At 47.0% G+C, this 20,187-nt stretch overlaps 2 protein-coding genes across 2 annotated transcripts; both read left to right on the plus strand.

Annotated features, from left to right (window-relative positions):
• Window positions 1-432: 432 nt before the first annotated feature.
• SLC25A27 (solute carrier family 25 member 27) lies at window positions 433-8,589 on the plus strand. Its single transcript, XM_082755658.1, has 9 exons — window positions 433-660; window positions 2,019-2,210; window positions 2,947-3,031; window positions 3,565-3,687; window positions 4,009-4,121; window positions 5,417-5,501; window positions 6,157-6,249; window positions 6,580-6,682; window positions 7,271-8,589. Exons 1-9 carry the CDS (start codon window positions 558-560, stop codon window positions 7,340-7,342), a joined length of 969 nt encoding a protein of 322 aa, XP_082611784.1. The 5' UTR covers window positions 433-557; the 3' UTR covers window positions 7,343-8,589.
• A 1,320-nt stretch (window positions 8,590-9,909) lies between these two features.
• TDRD6 (tudor domain containing 6) lies at window positions 9,910-18,611 on the plus strand (the record flags this gene model as incomplete). The annotated part of the gene is made up of 4 exons (XM_082756199.1): window positions 9,910-16,549; window positions 17,020-17,138; window positions 18,302-18,391; window positions 18,576-18,611. 4 exons carry the CDS (start codon window positions 9,910-9,912, stop codon window positions 18,609-18,611), a joined length of 6,885 nt encoding a protein of 2,294 aa, XP_082612325.1.
• Between the last annotated feature and the right edge of the window lie 1,576 nt (window positions 18,612-20,187).

The following is a 20,187-nucleotide window of genomic DNA, read 5'->3' on the forward strand; positions in this document are numbered from 1 at the left end:
ACAGTGCTAGAGAGCCCATTCTTCAGCTCAGCATGTATGTAGCTGCTGCTAATTTTGCTTTCATTCCACCAGATCTGGATCAATTAAATCTGTCTGAAAGCAGGCAGCGACGGTGCCCACGCAGCCATTTGGCACCAGGATGCTCTTTGGGGACGATGTCGGTGACAAAGATTGTGCAAACTGAAACACCCCACAAAACAAACAGTCCCGCAGCTGCTCTCATCATCTTGACACCTTGTTAATGATTTTATTTTTTTTTTAACGTGAAGACAAGTGCCAAAATTGTGTGCTCCCAGCCTGCTGGCAGGGGGCAGTGCTGCCGCCAGACTACATTTCCCAGGAGCCCGCTGTCTCCCGTGTCACTCACCGAGGACCTTGCAGCTCTCCGCAGGAATTCGGGCTGCTGCGGTTGGAAGAGCTGGCACTGTAGAAACATGACCTTCAGCAATTTGTCTCCTAACCAACCCCGAGCACAGCTGAGCTAGCGTGGCCAGGGCCGCTCCTCTTTCAGAGCCGTGCAGGGTGGCTGCTTAGCCTTGCCGCATGTCACTTGCTACATGGTACCTGCAGAAGACGAGAAGAGCTTACCTCTTCCAGAGAGATGGCCCCGGGCCAGCAAATTCGCTCTGTCAGCCTGTGCGGCCACTGTGGCAGAACTAGGTACAAATCACCGTGGTTTGGCTGGAGGGAAGGGGATCAAAAATTGGTTTTGGGGGGCAGGGAGAACTTCAGTCCCCGGATTCCTTGCTGCTCGGCATTTGTTCTGCCATTTCTGCTCCAGCAAATCTGCTCCTTCCACTCTGCTCGCTCTCCCTTTTCCATGATTTAAGCTTTGCAAGTGTTTTGTGCCACCTGAACTAGCTGTGGGGTCTTTCGCATGGAAATCTTTGCCTCTGAGACTGAAGGGCAGCAGTCAATTATCACAGCACAGTTAGAACTAACCTAACCTTTGCACTTGCTTGTTTTCTGGAGCAACACTAGAGGCAGTCTTTTGCCTAAGGTAGCAGCAAGGTGCTGGCTTCTGCAGGAATTTGCTCTTCCTAGTTAATGTAGGTTAATCAAAGAAAAAACAAATCTCATGTTTCTGGCTATGGTAGCAATGTCTGTAAAAATGGAGGGTAGCAAACTGCTTGGTGAAATGCAGGAAACCTGGCATCTGCATGGCACTGCTCTGTCCTCAGTAACTTACTTGTAATATTTCCCAGCCTATGGTATATGACTGCTACAAACTCTTACGTGCAAGCCTGTCGCAGTGTGCTAACCATTTGTGATGTCTGTCTTTGCTGGTCTTTAAATGTGAGCGCTGTGTTACTGTGCCCCATCACCTGCAGAGCCACTGCTGGCCTGCATGCAGAGGGACACCTTTACGCCAGCTGTATAATGACTGCTGAGGATTCTGAGATTAGGGGCAGCAAAAACGCACCCCCAGTGTGCCAAAATGGAGGTGGGCCACCTTCCCTGGCTGTTCCTTAATCCTGTGAAGGAAGTCACAGCTGAAACTCGCTCTTTGTGTCTGCACCAGCAAAGCAGCACTGGCGTGGTTTAGGGTGGCTTGTAGGATAGCTGCTCACCTGCATGGATATCTGCGTTACACCACGGCCAGTGTGGGGCTGCTCCTGGCGCTGAGTCATGTTCTGCCACCACGCTGGGCAGAGCTGGAGAGGCCAGACACCCAGTAAGAGATCCAACTGATCTTCATTCAGGAGTAACTGGAACAGAGCTTTTACCCCAGAGTCTCTTGGGCATTATGTGTATGGCATGACGGCTTGAAAAAGAAGTAAAGGGAGAAGTCTTGGGGCTTGATGCATGTTCGTGTCTCATGCCCAAAGCCACTTTGAACAGATCTGGGTGTGAATCACCTCCTGCTCCCCACAAGTCCCCCCGCCCTGCTGCTGGTCGCTGCACTTTGCTCACACCTTGCTGCCTGCCTTGGGATTTGGGTGTAGCTGTCACCAGCGCGGTGGGTCCCGCCACGGCCAGACCCAAATTCACGTTTGTCCTCTGCTCCTTCTCTTCAGTGACGTTCCCCCTGGACCTCACGAAAACTCGCCTGCAGATCCAAGGTGAAGCTGCTGCACGGGGCAGCGGAGCTGCTGCCGGCCAGGCTGTCCCGTACCGCGGCATGCTGCGGACAGCGGCTGGCGTGGTGCAGGAGGAAGGCTTACTGAAGCTCTGGCAAGGAGCCACACCGGCTGTCTACCGGCACATAGGTGATTATCAGCAAGTTCGGGACCTGCTTGCTGTGGCCAGCGGCCTCAGGCCATGAGCTTTCCCTACCTTGTTGTACTTTAAAGGTAGCTGCGAGGACTTCTTCAGCCTGCTTTGCAATCCCACTTTGAAATAAATAAGGATCTGGCTCAGTCCCCTCTCTTCATGGCGTTGTTCTGGCCTGTAGGAAAACAAAATATAATTTCCCTGTCATCTTTGCAGGAAGGTTCTCTGGGCTAACAGGCACTTGCAGTCCTCAGAACAATAAATGTATTTTATCTGAGGGAAGTGGGGAAGGACTGGGAAAAAATATAAAGTTGCAAACACCAGGATGAAGAAACTCGTTAATGGTCCAGCCAGAGGTAACAGCTTGCTGTGTTTTACTTGCCAAGCTAGTGACAGCAACAAACCTCAAAAGCACTCGTGGGAGATTCTGTGCTTGGCAGCCAGCTGAGAGGGGAGTGGTGCAGTAGGGTCTGCTTGGTGTGCTGGGATGAGCCATGCTACCTCTTGGTACATTTATGGCTCAGCCAAAAAGATGTGAAAAAATTCCTGGCTATAGCATTTGTACCAGCCAACTGCCTTCCTTTCCCCATTTTCACCATGAACATGAGCAATGACCAAATGGCCCAGGCAAGCTTCACAATGTTTTACAACAAATTCCTCCAGCTTTCCCTCACCCAGTGACCTCCAGGAATGGCAGACTTCAGACTTACCTCCTGCTGTTGTTTTCCACAGTGTATTCTGGTGTTCGGATGGTTGCATATGAACATCTGCGGGACTCCGTGCTCGGAAGGGCTGAGGACGATACCTTTCCTTTCTGGTAAGGTTGCACATGTGTGCTTGTGCCTGTTTGGGGATTGTCCTTTACTGCAGGTAGCCCTAGAAAGCTGTCTTCTCTTTGTGGCTTGCCCACCTAAAGAGGGTAAAGATAAATTAAAAAATTGAGCAACTGTATGGACTACCTGGTGCTATGGGAAAGGGTTTTATGTACTAGCAAGCAGTTCCAAGTTTCAGATTGACATTCAGTTGTTATAATATATACAGCAACCTCTCTTGTATCTTGCCATCCTGCCTTTAAACCTTAAGTGAAGAGCATAATGAAACCTGGAGAGGAAGCAGAACATCTTGGTGGCAGATTCTCCAGTTTTGTATTAACTTGAAATTAACCGAACTATTCCTGACTATATTAACTACCTGCATTTGCCAGAATTATCATTTTAACTTCGGTTGCCAGGATAAGAAAGAGCCACTCACATTTGTCTCACTTGGGCCATGCTGCCGAACTCTTTAGCACTCTGATTTGTAAAGCTCCTCAGTGTATTCTGCAGTGTGTTTGATTTCCCTGTGCGGCAGGAAAGCTGTTGTTGGAGGCATGTCTGCGGGTGCCATCGGACAGTTTTTTGCCAGCCCAACTGATCTGGTGAAGGTGCAGATGCAGATGGAAGGAAAAAGGAAGCTGGAAGGAAAGCCGTTACGGTCAGTTCTTCTCCAGGGTGGCGTTTATCCGCCTGTGTTACTCTTTGGTAAGGCTGTTAGGTTTCTTACCCATTTAGTATTGCAACACAGCTGTGGAATCAGGGGGTCACCTATCATTAGCTACCAGATTTGTGCATACCAGGGAAACTCATGTTTACTAAGATGTCGTGGTAGGAAAGTCAAAGATTAAAGGGATCCAGAGACCAGATCCTCGCAGGTATAAACTGCCATTCCTAAGTGAGGACCTGGCTCAGCAAAGCTCTGGAATACGCAAAGATGTCTCTGTAGCTGGGTTCTCTCTCCATTAAACTTTCATTTCAGATTTCGAGGAGTGCACCATGCATTTATGAAGATCCTGTCCGAAGGAGGAATTCGGGGACTTTGGGCTGGATGGGTGCCAAATGTCCAGAGAGCTGCTCTGGTAAACATGGGAGGTAAATTGAATAACTTGGCCTGTGGTGCTTTAGATCTTAAGTCTTTGGGACTGAAAGGCACTGCCTGTGGCTTCCAATCATAAACATTGGCTCTGTTCTTGGCATATCCTGCAGCACTACCTTGGCTATTTTTTTAATTTTGCATGTTTTAATCTTCTTTGGCACACTGGGTACTACTTCCTAGGTCAGTTGGCACAGGATTAGGTTAGCTGACCAGAAAATGTCTTCTGAGATAGAAAATCTCAGTCGGCTGAATATGAGCCAGCAGTGTGCTCAGTTGGCCAAGAAGGCCAACAGCATCCTGGCTTGCATAAGAAACAGTGTGACCAGCAGGGCTAGGGAGGTGATCGTCCCCCTGTACTCGGCTCTGGTGAGGCCACACCTCGAGTACTGTGTTCAGTTTGGGGCCCCTCGCTACAAGAAGGACATCGAGGTGCTTGAGCAGGTCCAGAGAAGGGCGACGAAGCTGGTGAGGGGCCTGGAGAACAAGTCCTACGAGGAGCGGCTGAGGGAGCTGGGCTTGTTCAGCCTGGAGAAGAGGAGGCTCAGGGGTGACCTTATCGCTCTTTACAGATACCTTAAAGGAGGCTGTAGCAAGGTGGGGGTTGGCCTGTTCTCCCACCTGCCTGGTGACAGGACGAGGGGGAATGGGCTTAAGTTGCGCCAGGGGAGTTTTAGGTTGGATGTTAGGAAGAACTTCTTTACCGAAAGGGTTGTTAGACATTGGAACAGGCTGCCCAGGGAAGTGGTGGAGTCACCATCCCTGGAAGTCTTTAAAAGACGTTTAGATGTAGAGCTTAGGGATATGGTTTAGTGGGGACTGCTAGCGTTAGGTCAGAGGTTGGACTCGATGATCCTGAGGTCTCTTCCAACCTAGAAATTCTGTGATTCTGTGAAAATTGGAGGTGGCATAAACTGCACCTTGCTAAGCAGCAATAAAGGGATCACTGGACTAATCATCTGGATGGTCGCAGCAGGAGTTATTATATGAGGGCTATATAGTAAATGTCATCATGAATTATTCTACAGAATTTTCCATTTGGGATCCATGCTGCCATTTGTAGGGTAGAACAGCGAAGAAGGCAATGGGAAGGAGCAGGTACTCACACGTCTAACGCAGGGAGCTACGTGCTACAACTCGCATCAGAAACCGGGGGCAGAGTGCTAGCTGTGCCAACGGGAGGGGCTGCACTGCAAATTTTGATCTTGCCACATCTCCATCCTTTGTCAGTAACAAACAGCACAAACACCATTTGCTTCTGATGCTGTTTTTTTGGTCATTATTCTCATTACAGATCTGACCACTTACGACTCAGTGAAACACTTCTTGCTTCTGAACACACCACTCACAGACAACAGTCTCACTCACAGCGTTGCCAGGTGCCGTGCTCCTTTTTTTACCCCTTTTCCACTGTGGGGCATTCCCTGCCTGGCTGACTGGACCAGCACAACCTCTGTGTGCTAGCAGAAGCCCCTAGTCTTTGGTTGTGATATGAATGATAAAACTACCCTTATACTGGTAGTGGTTTGAGTTTTTTTTGCCTGAGAGAATGTCACTGTGCAGAAGTCACAAGACAAAGGATGCTAGGAAACTGCCCTCACCAGAAGGGCCTTACCAGTACATTAGAACACCTGTGAGAGCACACAAATAATTCACCTTTCTGAAATTGCTACTATTTTATCTACTTTATTTTAACTTTAGCAAACAGTAACAAGTGATATAACCTCTGCAGAACAACCTCTTTTACTCCCTTGAATTATGAAGAGCTCCGCTTTACATAAGCAATAACATAAATCAACTATTATGGTCCTTTATCCCCGCCTCAGGACTACACACAGAGGCGAGGGCAGCTGGCACTGAGAGGACATTTGAGAAGAAGCAGTACTAGCAAGCCTTCTCCTAAACAGGTTTATGTTAATTTATGAGGTATTACTCGTGGTTTTATGATACCTGCTTTCATGTGTCTTTAGTATTGGAAATTAACTTGTGATAAATCATAGGGTTTTTTTGCTAAGTACCTGTTGTTATTGATAGTGGCTGTTCTGGCTTGGTGGCTGCTGTCCTGGGAACTCCTGCTGATGTGGTCAAAACCCGGATAATGAACCAGCCGAGAGACAAGCAGGGAAGGTACGGACACTTGGGGACTTCTCAGTAGGACAGAGAGACCCTGGTTTCACTGATTTCACTGGGAGTTGGTCCAGGTGCTAAGTCCTGGTTTTCATCTTGTTTCCTTTTTAGTATTTCAGTTTTGCATGTCTCAGGGGTTTTGTTGGGATGATCACACAGCCATACCAAGTTCCTTCAGTGGAATTCAGAGCAATTAAGACTCCAGTGAGCTCACAAAAAATAACTGTACAAATTTGGCTGATACAGGTTATTTCTTATTTGGGATGGGCTTTATTTATTTGTGAATTCTGTATTTGTAATCCTAACTGTTTCTTTTCTGCACATTGCTAGAGGTCTGCTGTATAAGTCTTCCACAGACTGCTTGATTCAAACGGTACAAGGTGAAGGGTTCATGTCTCTATACAAAGGCTTTATACCAACCTGGATGCGAATGGTAAGTGCCTTTTAACTGTCTTTAGCAAAAGTTGAACAATGTGGCATGAAAATGAAGGGAGTGTTTTGCTCTATCAACATTTCAGAGTTATTTGTGTTTCTCTATTTAACTGCAGTTAGCATAGCTGCTCATGGATGAAATGACTGCAGGCAGTGTCACTTCCTTGGCACAGAAGAGGCTTTTGCCCAACACCAGTGTATTGCTCTAAAAAAGCAGACAGCACAGCATGTCAGCTACAAGGGTGCAAGTTTCCTATTTTATGCAAGGAGAACCACGGAATTACCTGATTAAGGTTTTAGAACAAGAGAAGCCTTTAAAAAAAATTAAGAAGCATTCATCCTTAAGTACTTCCCAAGCATGAAACATTTCAGGCTAAACATTTACAGGCTGGCAAGCTTGCAAAATTTTGTGGTGTCTTGTCAAGGACTGTGCAGCCCTAATCATACACAACATCAAAGTTTTTATATGACAGACATGAGATTAAGCTTGGGAACAGTATTTTTAAGAAAAGACAAAAACAGTTTAATGTACTGGGATTATTTTGTCAATGCTGTTTCAAGCTTCTAACTTCTGTGCTTGCTTTCACAGGCTCCTTGGTCACTGGTATTCTGGCTTACATATGAACAAATCAGAAGGATCTGCGGAGTTAGTTCTTTTTAAAATCATGAAACCACATCAATATCCACAAAACAAAGAACAGGAAAGCTGTATTTTCATTCCACAAGGCATTCTTACAACTCAAGGAACTAATTCATTTAGGAGACTGGAGTAGGATCACATGTATAAATTGCTGCCCTAAATCCAGTCCTTCCTGGGCGGGATGAGCCATGACTTAAGAAACCTAGCTGCTTGGCAGACTGCTATATGAAGGTGAAGTTATCGGCAAGAAAAAAAAAATGTCAGAGTAAGACTTCAACTTGCACCAGCATCAGCTTTCTGGAAGAGTGAACAAAGGTTAAAAAAAAAAATTCTAACAAATATTGTTTGTTTTGTAATAGTGATGATTCCTATTATTAAAGGCAAGAACAGATTGAACAATGCAGCACTGAACACAGGGCTTACCAGCCTACAAAATCACTTGGGAATTTTTGTTATTATTACATTTGTACTCACATAGAAAAAGAACTACCTCTTTAGTTTGATGCCTCAACAAACCAAGTGCGAGGTGCTAGGTACTGAAACAGATTGAAACGGTTCACCTGACTTTCAATTCCCTTTGCACAAAAGGCAGAAGGGGCTGTGCTCCTCGTGCTTTTCAGAGTCTACACTCTGAAAAGTCTACACTCTTTTCAGAGTCTACACCACTACACTCAACGGAGTAACATCCACAAGTGAAATTCAGTCCCTGAAATTGAAGAGCCTAGGAAAGCCTAGGAAATCAAAAGCCTAGTTCACTCTGTGCCACTTGAGGGGCTCACAATGGGCGTGCTGTCCACAGGACAAGTTGAACTACTCGTCCTTTCAGAGTGCCAGCACTAACATAGCAGGTTGGGTCACTAAGTACCACTTTTCCATGGAAATATTCACTCTGCCCTTTTTAAATCTAGGCAGAAATATAACGTTCCCTTTAAAACAAAACAAAACAAAACAAAAAAAAAAAAAAAAACACACAAAAAAAACCATAAAAACCAGGATATTTGAATACATATATATTTTAATCTAAAGTTTTCCACGTTTTATAGGAAAGAGGCCTACTTTTGTTTGTCACTAGGCTTTGTCTATCAGGAGGCAAAATCGCACTCTAGTAGAAATCATAACATAGACAGAACAAAGCTGGCTTTGATTTAAAAACACCAAACAATGAAATGACAGTACAAAACTTGTTCTCCAAGTAAATACTCAAGATTTCTTCCAGACTAGATTTTGCAACCAGTACCTCCCATGTGCCAATTTCTGATTAAAACCAATTTGAGTGTCTTCTTGGCTTCACTTGTAATTATTGCTTAGGTTGTGGGTTTGTTGTGCCTGCATATGGTTGGGTGTGTGACTTTGAGGTGGGAAAATAATGCTGTGTAGACACTTATCTTACCACTATTAGGTGATCAGAAGTTGTTTTTTTTTTGTTCAGAAATATTATTTTTTCAGTTGCCAGCCTGAGAAGATAATCTGAGTTCTTTCCTTTTTGCACATCATCACCAGCAACTATAACCCAGCAGGCAAGGCTGCTTCTTCAGTCACACCCAGAGCAGCCCTGCCTGCAGTCCCGTTACTGAGATAGACGATGCTGGATATACAGAAGTGCCTGATCTAGAGTTAAAAAAAGTAATTTTAGAAGTTTCTTAGTGAAGAGTTGCTTTAACTCTTAAGAATGCTTTTTATTTTGAGCACTGCACACTAAAGAGACAACAGTGCCAAAGCCTAGTATTAGAAATAAATATATTTGAATAGCAAAAGTTTCTATTTACCACATCACTTTTCAGTGTGTGGCAATTCACAATTTTTCAAGCAGAAGCTTCTACTGCGTGAAGCACAGGGCCACGTTTATTGGACTTACCAGTTTCAGAAGCTAAGAGTCAGCCCGAGGAGGGCACCCTAGCTTTCAGGTTGGGCTCTCCTGCGTTGTAACAGACAGACAGAGCTCCTGTTTGCTGCTTCACGAAGCCCTTTGAGGCGGCTCGGCCCCTGTCAGAAGCGGCCCGGCCCCTGTCAGAGGCGGCCCGGCCCCTGTCAGAGGCGGCCCCCGCCGCGCTACAAAATGGCGGCCGCCGCTGAGGTGCTGAAGGAGCCCGCGGCCCCTCCCGTCCCGCCCTCACACCACCGCACCCCCACCAGCCAATAGCCGCCGAGTCTTGCTCCTAGGTCCCGCCCCCAGAGCTCGCTCCACCCAATGGAGGCGAAGCTCCACCCGGCGCCGTGCCGCTGCCACACAGCCGGCATGGAGCGGTCCACTCTCAGCGAGGGTGGCGCCGGAGGGAAGGGGGCTCCGCGCTGAGCCCTGCTGACAGCTTTCTCCCTCGTAGCGCCTCCAGACGTCCTCCATCTAACACAAGCATCCAGCTATATTGGCTCACTCCCTTTTACCTTCCTTTCATTATCCTGCTCCCATCCCTCTTCCTTTCGTCCCCCCCTAGGGTGATTTAAATGGACTCGACCACGCCGGCAGGGCAGCCGCACCGGGCCGTTTAACGCCTGGCGGGTCACGTGGGCGGTGCGCGCTGTATGAGGGGGCGAGGCGGGAGGCCCGCCCGCCATTTTGCCTCGTGTGGGGCCGGCGGCTGAGGGGCGCTATGGGGCTCGCCTCAGGGCCCCCCGAGCCTGGCACCGCCGTCACCCTGCGGGTCTGTGCCGTGGGTGCGTGCCCCGAGGTGCCCGTCGCGCAGCTCTGGGGGTCGCTGGGCCAGCGCAGTGCCGAATATAGCCGCCTCCGCAGCGAGATCCAAGCAGCAGCTGGGCCGCGCCTCAGTAACGCCCCGGGCCCTGTGGGGCAGGCGGCTGGTGGGGCTGAGCTGCGTGCTGGAGAGCTGGGCCTGGTGGAGCTGGCCGGGCTCTGGTACCGCTGCCGCGTGGTGAGTCGCTGTGGCTGGGAGTACCGCGTGTTCCTGCTCGATGAGGGCTGCACGGTGGCTGTCCCTCCCTATTACCTGGCACGGGGCTGCAAGGAGCATTTCTGCCTGCCGCCTGAGGTGCTGGGCTGTGTTGTGGCTGATCTGATGCCGGCTGGAGGCCCTATGGCAGCTGCCTGTGGGGATGCGCCAGTCTCCACCTGGACAGCAGAAGCTATGGAGTTCCTTGGTCACCTGCGTGGCAAGGAGGTGTCAGGCGTGGTGAGGGAGGTGATGGTGCCACAGCACCTCACGGTGCTGGAGCTGCCCCAGCTGGTGGCCCAGATGCGTCACCTGGGCCTGGCCAGGCAGGTTACTCCAAGTTGGTTCTGCCAAGTACTCAAGGACTGTCTAATTCACGAGCAGTTAACAGACCAGCTTGGACTGCGGCCTCCTGCACCTTCCCTCACAACAGTGCCACAGCTTCTCCAAGTTTTCCACTTATACCAGCCAGCGTCACCTGCCTTGGATTACTTCTACCCTCAGCTTCAGCTGGGTGTGACAGAACCTGTCATAGTGACCCACATCTCTGACCCTCACCGCATCTACTGCCAGTTGCAGAGCTTGTCCAAGGAGATCCACCGCCTTTCTGATACCATGCGCCACATTTATGACAGGTGGGAGCAAGATGTATTGCCCAAAGTGGGCTCACCCTGTGCTGCGCGTGGCGTGGGGGGCTCCTGGTACCGAGCGCTCCTGCTGGAGGTCACCGCTGGGGAGCAGGACCAGCAAGTGGCTCACGTGTTCTTTGTGGACTACGGCAGGAAGGAGACCGTGATGGGAGCCAGCCTGCGCCATCTGCCCCTTGAGTGTTTTCGCATGCCTGTGGTGACTTACCCCTGTGCTCTTCAGGGTGTCTCGGATGGGGGTTGCAGCTGGTCCCTGTCTCAGATCAATGAGCTGAAAGCTTTGGTGCTGGGCAAAGGAGTGCGAGCTCGCATCGAAGCTTTTAACTCCTTCGAGCATCTCTACAACGTGAGTCTGTATGGGGAAAGTGGCATCAACCTGAACCATGTCTTTGGGGTGCAGGCTCGCTGCCTGGTCAGCAGCCACCTGCAGGTCAGCCAGAGTGAGGCGGGGGAGCAGCTGGAGGTGGAAGAATCCACAGCTGGAGAACTGGAACTGCCACCGGGAGCCCCTCCTGTGGCTTTAACGCCCAGAGATCTGGCTTCTGCTCCTTCAGTTGGTGTGAACCTGAAGCTGGGTGTGTTCGATGATGTGCAAGTCTCCCATCTCCGAGACCCGTCCGAGTTCTGGCTGCAGCTCCATGAGCATCACCAGCTCTTCAGGCAGCTGATGCAGAGCATGTGGAATTTTTACTCCAATGCCACGCAGCTGGGTGATGTCGTGTGGGACCCGCAGCCTGGATCCCTTTGTTGTGCCAGTGGGAAAGAGGGGGCCTTTTATCGAGCAGTAATCACCAGGGTTCTGGACAATGGTATGGAAATACACCTGATGGACAGGGGCAACACTAAAACTGTAGAGCGGGGTAAGGTAAAGGAGCTCCTGCCTCGGTTCAGGGAGCTGCCGGCTTTAGCTCTGAAGTGTTGTTTGGCAGATGTCTCCCCTCTGAGGGGGAGTTGGAGTGAAGACTCTGTGTCTGCCTTCCGAGAGATTGTACTGAACAAGGGACTGAAGGTTCATTTTCGCAGTGCACAGGGTGACAAATATGTGGTTGAAATCTTTGACCAGTCCCAACTGGGAGAGAAAAGCGTGGGTAAACTCATGGCCCAGGGAGGGTATGCTGAGTACCAGGGGTGTGAAATGTCTGAGACTCTTCAAAAATCATCTGAGAAGGCTGTGAGGCAGGCCTCTTCTGCAGCGGCTGCTGGGGAAGAAAAACAAATAAATGCAGCTAAAAAGCTCAGAGAAGAACCTAGTCTAAAGAAAAATGATAGAGCACTTAGTCCTGTAGCTGTAACGGTCAAGGAGAGCCCTGTTGCAACCACTCATGGGTCTAAAAGTACTGAATCTCTTCCTGCTCAGGTGTACGAGGGCAAGGGAAACCTGCCCGTTTCTCACAGGCAGTGTTACGTGGAAATGAGGCCGACTTTCGCTTATGGGGGTCAGTTGGAAGTGGGAAGTACAGTTAGTGTGGTTGTATCATGCGTTGAGAGCCCTGGTTATTTTTGGTGTCAGTTAAGTAGAAATTCTGATGACTTCACTGTACTAATGGCTGAAATTCAGAAGTACTGCAAAAATTCATCCCACCCAAATACTTGGCCGAATTCGGTCTGCTTAGCCCAGTACTCAGAGGATGAAAAATGGTACAGGGCTCTGATTGTCAGTGAAATTAGTTCTGCAGAAAAAGTAGAAGTCATATACGTTGACTATGGCAACAGAGAGTGGGTGTCTCTGACGGGTCTCCGCTCGATCCCTGAACATTTCCTCCAGTTAAAGGCTCAGGCTTTCAGGTGCAGCCTGTACAACTTAATCCAGCCTAACGGCCAGGACCCGTTTGTTTGGGATGAAGCAGCGGTTCTGGCTTTTCGGGAGTTTGTTGATGCCTCATCGTGTCACTTTGAGCTGAGGTGCACAATATTTGCCTTGGCTTCTGTTAATAATAAGGAGCTCTTTAACGTTGTGGATTTAATGACGCCTTTCCAGAGTGCTTGCCAGTTACTGACAGACAAAGGTGTGGCCAGGCCTTTGTCACCTGAGAAACCTCTGGCATCCTGTGTCCAGCTCCATTCATTCTATTTTTCCACGCACGACATCAAAATTGGGAGTGAGGAGGAGATTTTTGTTACTCACGTTGACAATCCGTGGATGTTTTACTGCCAGCTTGAACGACGTGCAGATGTCTTGGCGCAGCTTACCAATAACATCGGGCGCCTCAGTGAAACAATGACCAGCTTAGAAACCTTGCCGAAGTCTGGAGACCTGTGTCTTGCGAGGTACACCGATGGCAGCTGGTACAGGGGAGTAATTACAACAACAAAACCCAACAAGGAAGTCTTTTTTGTGGATTTTGGTAACACAGAGACAATAGAGAAAGATAATCTGCTTCCAATACCAAGTGATGCTTATGATGTCTTGCTTTTGCCCATGCAGGCCATAAAGTGTTCCTTATCTGACATAACCAATGTTCCCAAAGAAGCTACGGGGTGGTTTAAGGAGGCTGTCCTGGAAAAGCAATTAAAAGCAATAGTTGTAGCGAAGGAATCTGATGGTAAGCTGTTAATTGAGTTGTTTGATGGCAATACCCAGCTGAATGCAAAACTGAAGGAGGGGTTAAGATTAAGAAACAAGGCAGGACTGAGTAGGCAGCTAGAAAATGAAACTTTGTGCTCACAAGATACGGATATGAAAAAGAGGAATGAGCCTGCAGAGTCTTCTCTGAACACAGGTAGGCCTCTTGAGAAAAAGAAATGTAGATCTGAAGCCCAGGGAGGAGAGGAGAGTAGCAAAACACGTGTCAAGCCAGGAGGTGGAAGCCTTCGCCAGCCTTCTGTGAAGAGAGGACTGCCAGGTGAATTACTGGAGGCTGCTGAGAAGCTGAGCAGTAGTGAAGGTGCTTTGTTAGCTAGAGTGGGGGAAGAAAAACAGACTGTGCTGTCTGTCAAGGTGGGTGCCCAGTCGGATAATAAATCTGGTACCGAAGGTAGATCAATACCAGTTAAAAATGTATCTGCCCTACCCCAGCGGAGCATAACGCCAGCTCATGAAGTGTTAACATACGTTTCTCACGTAAACGATCCTTCAGATTTTTATGTTCAGCTCGCGGGCGATGAGGCTCAGCTGAGCAGCATTTCAGAACGCTTGAACAGTGAAACGCCAGCAAAGGACCCTTGCGGGCGACTCTTGCAAGCCGGAGACTTGATCAGTGCTGTTTATTCCGAGGACAGCCTGTGGTATAGAGCTGTAGTACAAGGGAAGGCTTCCGACGACTCGATCAGCGTACAGTATATTGATTATGGCAACGCTGCAGTGATCAGTGTTGATCGAGCGCACAAACTCCCCGAAGACTTGGCTTCAGTTCCAGCAATGGCCGTTCACTGCTCTCTGAGTGGACTTCAGTGCAGCAAAAGTACGGGCTGGACAGAGAAAGCGATCGAGTACTTCACCAAGAGAACAAGTGAAGTGCTGCTCACGTGTGAATTTGTAGAGAAGGCTGGGGATAAATGGGCAGTTACGCTCAGTGACGATCAAGGAGTAATAACAGTTGATTTAGCTGATGAAAATTTTGCAAGAAGAGAAGGGTCTTATTCAGCTGAAATACTTGATGGAAGGGCGAGTGGTGATGCGGTAAATATGTGCCAGCCTTTGCCTTCTCAGGCACTAAATGGAATTTCCAGTGTAAGCAATAGTAAATCATTCCTCTGGAAGTTTCCAGAGGCGGGTCAGACTGTACAAATCTATGTCACAGTCGTAAAAGGTCCAGAATATTTTTGGAGTTGCAGTGCTGATACAGAAAGCATAAACTACGTAGAGGAAAAAATAAAGGAAGCTGAAAACCTTGGACTGAACTCTCTGAACAGCTGCATTAAAAGTGGTGATATTTGTTTAGCAAAGTACAGTCAAGATGGGAAGCTCTACAGGGCTAGAGTCACCAGCGTAACAGATGATGGCGTAGCTGTTAGACACGTGGATTATGGAAGTGAGGAGACTGTTGGCTTGGAGATGCTCAGACAAATTCCATGTGAATTGCTCAAAGTACCTAATCAAGCATTTGCTTGCTGCCTGTCAGGTTTCGATTCCTCAGAGGGCTCGTGGCTTAGCGAAGCGAAAGAGAAGTTTTATGATATGACTGTAGAAGTGTTACTAGAAGCTGAGGTAGTAGAGATGCAGGAGGATAAAGCTTTTGAAGTCCCTCTGTGTGTTGTCAAGCTGGAAGCATCTGGGAAGAGTATTAACGAAGAGATGAAAGCTTTTTGGAAAGCTAATACAGGAAGTGATCACAAAGCTGTCCCAGACCTTGAGAGCCCCATACAGAGAAGCAGCTGTTCAAGCAGTGATACGGGTCCTTGCCTCAAAAGAGAAACTACTGCTGGTTGTGAATTAGCTCAGGAAGGAAGCAAAAGTGCCTTACTTTGTTCTGAATGTTTCTTGGATGTCACTTCTGGGTGTTCAAATGCTGGAGGAGCAAACACGTTGGTGGGAGCTGTTGAGCATGTGCCTGGGAAGGCTGACGACGGACCTGAAGCAGCTGAGACTCAACGCAGCTTTGACAAAGAGGTCCCTCTGCTTGAAGAAGATCCTGCTGTCGAGGTATTGCTGGAAGCAGCAAGAAGCTGCAGCCCTCATATCTTGGGGAGTGGGATGAAACCTGTGGTGCAGGAGCTGCCTGGAGCGCTGCTCCTACAGGACGCTGAGCTGAAAGCAGAGCAGACAGGTGGTGCTTCCCCAGGCAGCCTTTTCCTAGGGAGCAAACAAAAAGAGCTGCAGAGATGGCTCCAGGTACAGCGTTCTGCAGGTGGTGACACAGGGGCGTTGGTGGAACTGGATCAAGTACAAATGCGCTCTTACGATGATTTAAAAGAGCTCATACTGGAACTGGATGCACTTTCAGTGCACTCAGCTGATGAAGAAAGCAAGGAAGCACTGGGAAGAGAGTCACCTGAAATGCAGACTGCTGCTGGCAGCGAAGCAAGAGAGAAAGTGTTGGAATGGGGCACATTTGATCTGCCCCTCGTGCACGAGGAGACAGAGGAGTTGGCAGTTCTGAAATCTCTCAAAATTTTACCCTTGCTCAACGAGAGAGACAACCTGGTGCCTTCAGTTAGCGATGGAGGGAAGGTGGAGCTGTTTCCATCTGATGTTCAGCTTCCTTTGGGAGAGAACGCAAAGGCACTGGAACTGGATCTGTCGAGGGTTCATAAAGCAGAAGCTTTGCAGGAAGATTGGATAGAAGTGGAGCCTCCCCTAAGGCTGCCCTCGTCTGAACATAGGCCTGAGAAACAGCTGGACTTGAAGACCCATGACATGCTGTCGATGCTGGGCACTGAGATCGAGCAGCTTCTGGAGTTGGTGCTGCCTGACGTGCAGCCTTCTCAGGAGGATGGAGAGGAGGACTCCTTAGGGCTGGAACATGCTGCCCTGCAAAGTTCTGCAAATAGTGGAAGTCAATTCTCATTTTTTACAAAAGACTTAAGCCAGAGGCCTGTTTGCACCATGAAATCATGTGACTGCAGAGTTGAAAAACATAAGGAGTGGCAGAAGAAGAAGGATGAGCGTTATGTGGAAGAATGGATGAAAGAGGACTTGGCTGAATCATTTAGAGATCATAGAAGTGCTCCTACACACGTGCAGTCTTCAGGCTGTGAACCTATGGATGCAGAAACGGGAAGAACACAAAATGATAACTTGGCTGACTGCAGCGCAGGTAAGGTGTCTGATTTTAAGGAGCTAACTAATAAAAATGTTCATTTAAACACAAAATATTAACAAATTAAGTGAATGTTCATTCATCTAAATGTAAGAATAACTTGTAGAAAACAGATTTTTATTCTTTAATAAGCTTTTAAGGCTTTATTTTGGTGTTAACCTGAGTATGCATTGACCGGTTATGGCACTGATGGGTTATGGAAATCCAAGTATGTGTAGTACTGTGGAAAATGTGACGGTAACAGCAAGTAATATGAGAGGTTAATGGTTTTGTGATTGGAAATCTCATTCTAAACATGAATGCACTTTCAAGATTGTTTAGGATGACAGATTTTTGACTTTATTAATAAAAAGTAGTGTGGGGGAGTACAGGGGGACTTGGGAACAGAGTTATGAGGGAGTTGAATCTTTTGGCTTTTTTGGTTTGTGTTTTCCTCCTCCTTCACTGACACGTCAACCTTTTTGTAGAATGCAGTGAATACACTTGTAACCTAAAAGGCTTTGCTGTTGGTTCAAAATGCGTGGTGTGGACGTCCCTCAAATGGTGTGAGGCTCGCATTTTGGAGGTATCTGAAAAAGGTACCAGGGTAAGTACGATTGAGTGCTTTTTCTCTACTTGTAGGACGGAGTCCTTTTTTTTTTTTTTTTTTTTTTTTTTTTTTAAATTTCTTCCAAACTTGGAATATTTAGCAAAAGTGTGCTACTTGTGAGGTCTGATTTGGGACTAGATGGAACCAGGTGTCTCACACTGAGTGGATGCTAGATGTCAGTGCTTGATGCTGCCTTCTCATCTTATCGCCCTGAATAGTCTAGGAGGGCTAGAAGGTCTGGCTCCAGTTTGAGACAACACTCCTGGTGTGCAGTTCTGTTATGTCTTGATTGCCAGTCACTGTTCTGCCATGGAGCCGTATTACCATTAATGCCTGTGAATCTTGGCGTTGTTTTACTGATCTTTTAGGGAGTTACTGCTAAAAACAGTAGAAACATAGGAAGTTGAATTGTATATTAAAAGTAGCGTACAACTATTCTTACATTTGCGAAATAAGTCTTTACTGAATTTGTGGCTGGTGGAAGTTAATTTAAACACTGGATTACAACGTGCTGGGCTGCCTTGTGCTACTGCTGTTCTTTAAGATGGAATAAACGATTATATGATTAATGCTTCTTCCTCAAGTTAGGGGTGTGTGTAAATGTATACATATATAGAGACATTAAAAGGATAATAAAAGGGCCTTTGAGTTGTAAATTAAGGTTGCAAATCTGAAAGATCATTTCATAAAAGTAACTCCTGGGAAGACTGAATTCCTGAGGTTATGGGAAGCCAGGTCTTCTGTTTGCAGATTCCTTTTGCTATCTAAAGCTAGTTCAGCTGCGTTCAGGAGATGAGTCAGGTATGGAATGATAGACCAATTTATCAGTTTCTTGCCCCCTCTGTTTTACTGGGTGTTTTCCAGCCTTTCCCTCTCACAATACTTGGATTACAATCCCAGGAGAGGCTTAACCTAGGATGCTGTAGGAAGAACTCCATGTGAAATACTTAAATGTAGCGATTCTTTGCCTTAGATTCAGTAGTGATGCTCAGGTTTACTGGCAGTCAATTTCTTCTTCCTTAGAAGATCCACACTGAAAGCTTTCTCAGAGGTAGGGAACTAGGTGCTCTAGGAATTTTCTCTTCTTGAGTTGTTTTTCACTTACTGTGTTTTCTTGGAGCATCAGCGGTGCTAGCGAGATGTTGGCTCTGTCCACACAGGTATTGAATCTCTCCAGTGGCAGCGAGGAGATTGTGGATCCGGAGAACGTCTGGAATGTTATTCCTGACCGGGCTTACAGATCACCCAAGGTACGGTGCGCTGTGGAACTGGGGAAACCTGTGGATTTATGGAAAGGGTGCTCTGAGTTGTCATTCTTACTGTGTCACCATGAGGATGGAAGGGCAAAACAGCATTAATCTAAATCTGCATTTGTGCTAACTGCTAGTAGCCCAGTGTTTTTAAGACATCATACTGTCCTTTCTTCTTTAACAGATGATACAAATCTCTATGGAGACTATAGAAATCTAAATCTATGATTTATGCAGTCTCTTTATGTAAAGTATTTGCCATTTGGTCTGGTGATAGCTTAATTAAAAAAAAAAAAAGCTTGAATGAAGAAATGTTGCTGGAAGACTCCTAAATCAGAAACATTAGAATAATGCTGGTGCCACACAGCTTTGACAGATCATGCAATTGGCAAATCATGGAACATGTTTGTATTACGAAGTGATTAGGCAATGATAAGAAGCTTTTCAACAGTATTCTTCATGAAGCACCAACCAATGAAAAGTTCATGTTTAGAACTCAGAATTAAGGCTGTCAGTTGTGCTACTGATGGTGACAGGAGACTTAATTTCCAATTCATTATTCGTAAGTTTTTGTATCAAAGAAAAAAGGTGGAAGATAACTTGAAGATTCATGTGGGGAGGGGAGGGAAGAGTCCAGCAGTGCTGATGTGAAAAGTTAGTCTAATATTAAAAGGAACACCTCAGTGGGAAGTATTTTGGCAATGGTGCCAGCTTCCTAACAGAATCCTCTTCTTTAGGCAATTAACCATGCAGCAGAAAACACGCTGTCCTCACTGGAGGAATGCTTACTTCAAGGTAAGATTACCTTAATTAAGCTCCCAAAGAGGTTGTCTGCTCAGGATTTAGATGTATTCTAATTACCTAGTAATTGCTTTATTTTAGAAAATACAGTTGAAATACCTTTTTTTTTTTTTTTTTTTTTTTTTTTATTCAGGTATTTCCTTTAATACTGTTGTAAATTTTCGTATAGTGAGTGCAAATGATGAAAGTTGCTGATGTCTTGATTAGAAATCAATTTAGAATTTATTCAACCTACTGGACTGAGCCTCTTGGGCAAACTGGGGTGGGATACCTACCTGTGGTACAGATTTTGGTAGAATTTGGGGGCATTTGCTGTCAACACGTTGCTTTTTTCACTTTTTGGAGGCAAGGTGAGGGACTGCTGGTCAGACTCTACTAAGAATTGTAGTTTGGCTCTTCAGTGCTCCAGTTCCTGAGGAGATCTTGGTCTCTGAAGCTAAATCCATAATTTTGTTTTCTTAGTTGTTTCAAGGATAACTTGTGAATGGTGCACATACAACTTAGATTTTGGAGTGTAAGAGGTGAATATCTCTTCTGTGTACCAAAGGGAATAGTACAGGTGCTTTCAAATCACGCACCGTTTCCATAATCTATGGAATTGTGAAGCAGTTCTGGTCAAAGGGGGCTTTTGAAGGACCTTTATTGTACCTGTGCCTGCTCAAAGCAGGGCCGAATAGATCAGGCTGCTTGGGGCCTTCCACTCAGGTCTGGAATTTATCCAAGGGTGGAGATTGCAGAACTGCTGTGAGCAGCTTGTTCCTATGTCTGACCTGTGTTTCCCTGAGAAAGGCTGAACTAAGCTTGCCTGGAAGTAGTTTTTGTGTGTTCAGTGATTGGAAACTGTGTTTCAGTACAACCCTACCGAAAGCTGACTGACCTGTGGGTTGTGGCAAAAATAAAAGTGGTAGTGAAGAGAACTTGATTAAACTAATGAACCTACACATCCTTTCTCAGTTGCATCACTCAGATGCCGTCTTATATCAAAACCAGAAACA

Source organism: Aythya marila (genome assembly GCF_965140915.1).
Source record: "Aythya marila genome assembly, chromosome: 3".
Lineage (NCBI taxonomy): Eukaryota > Metazoa > Chordata > Aves > Anseriformes > Anatidae > Aythya > Aythya marila.

Excerpts from the sequence above, each read along its gene's own strand:
- SLC25A27 (XM_082755658.1), top strand. The coding sequence starts at position 558 with ATGGTACCTGCAGAAGACGAGAAGAGCTTACCTCTTCCAGAGAGATGG. Across the intron at positions 661-2,018 it reads GGCCACTGTGGCAGAACTAG|TGACGTTCCCCCTGGACCTC; the intron begins GTACAAATCACC and ends CCTTCTCTTCAG. Across the intron at positions 6,250-6,579 it reads CCGAGAGACAAGCAGGGAAG|AGGTCTGCTGTATAAGTCTT; the intron begins GTACGGACACTT and ends GCACATTGCTAG.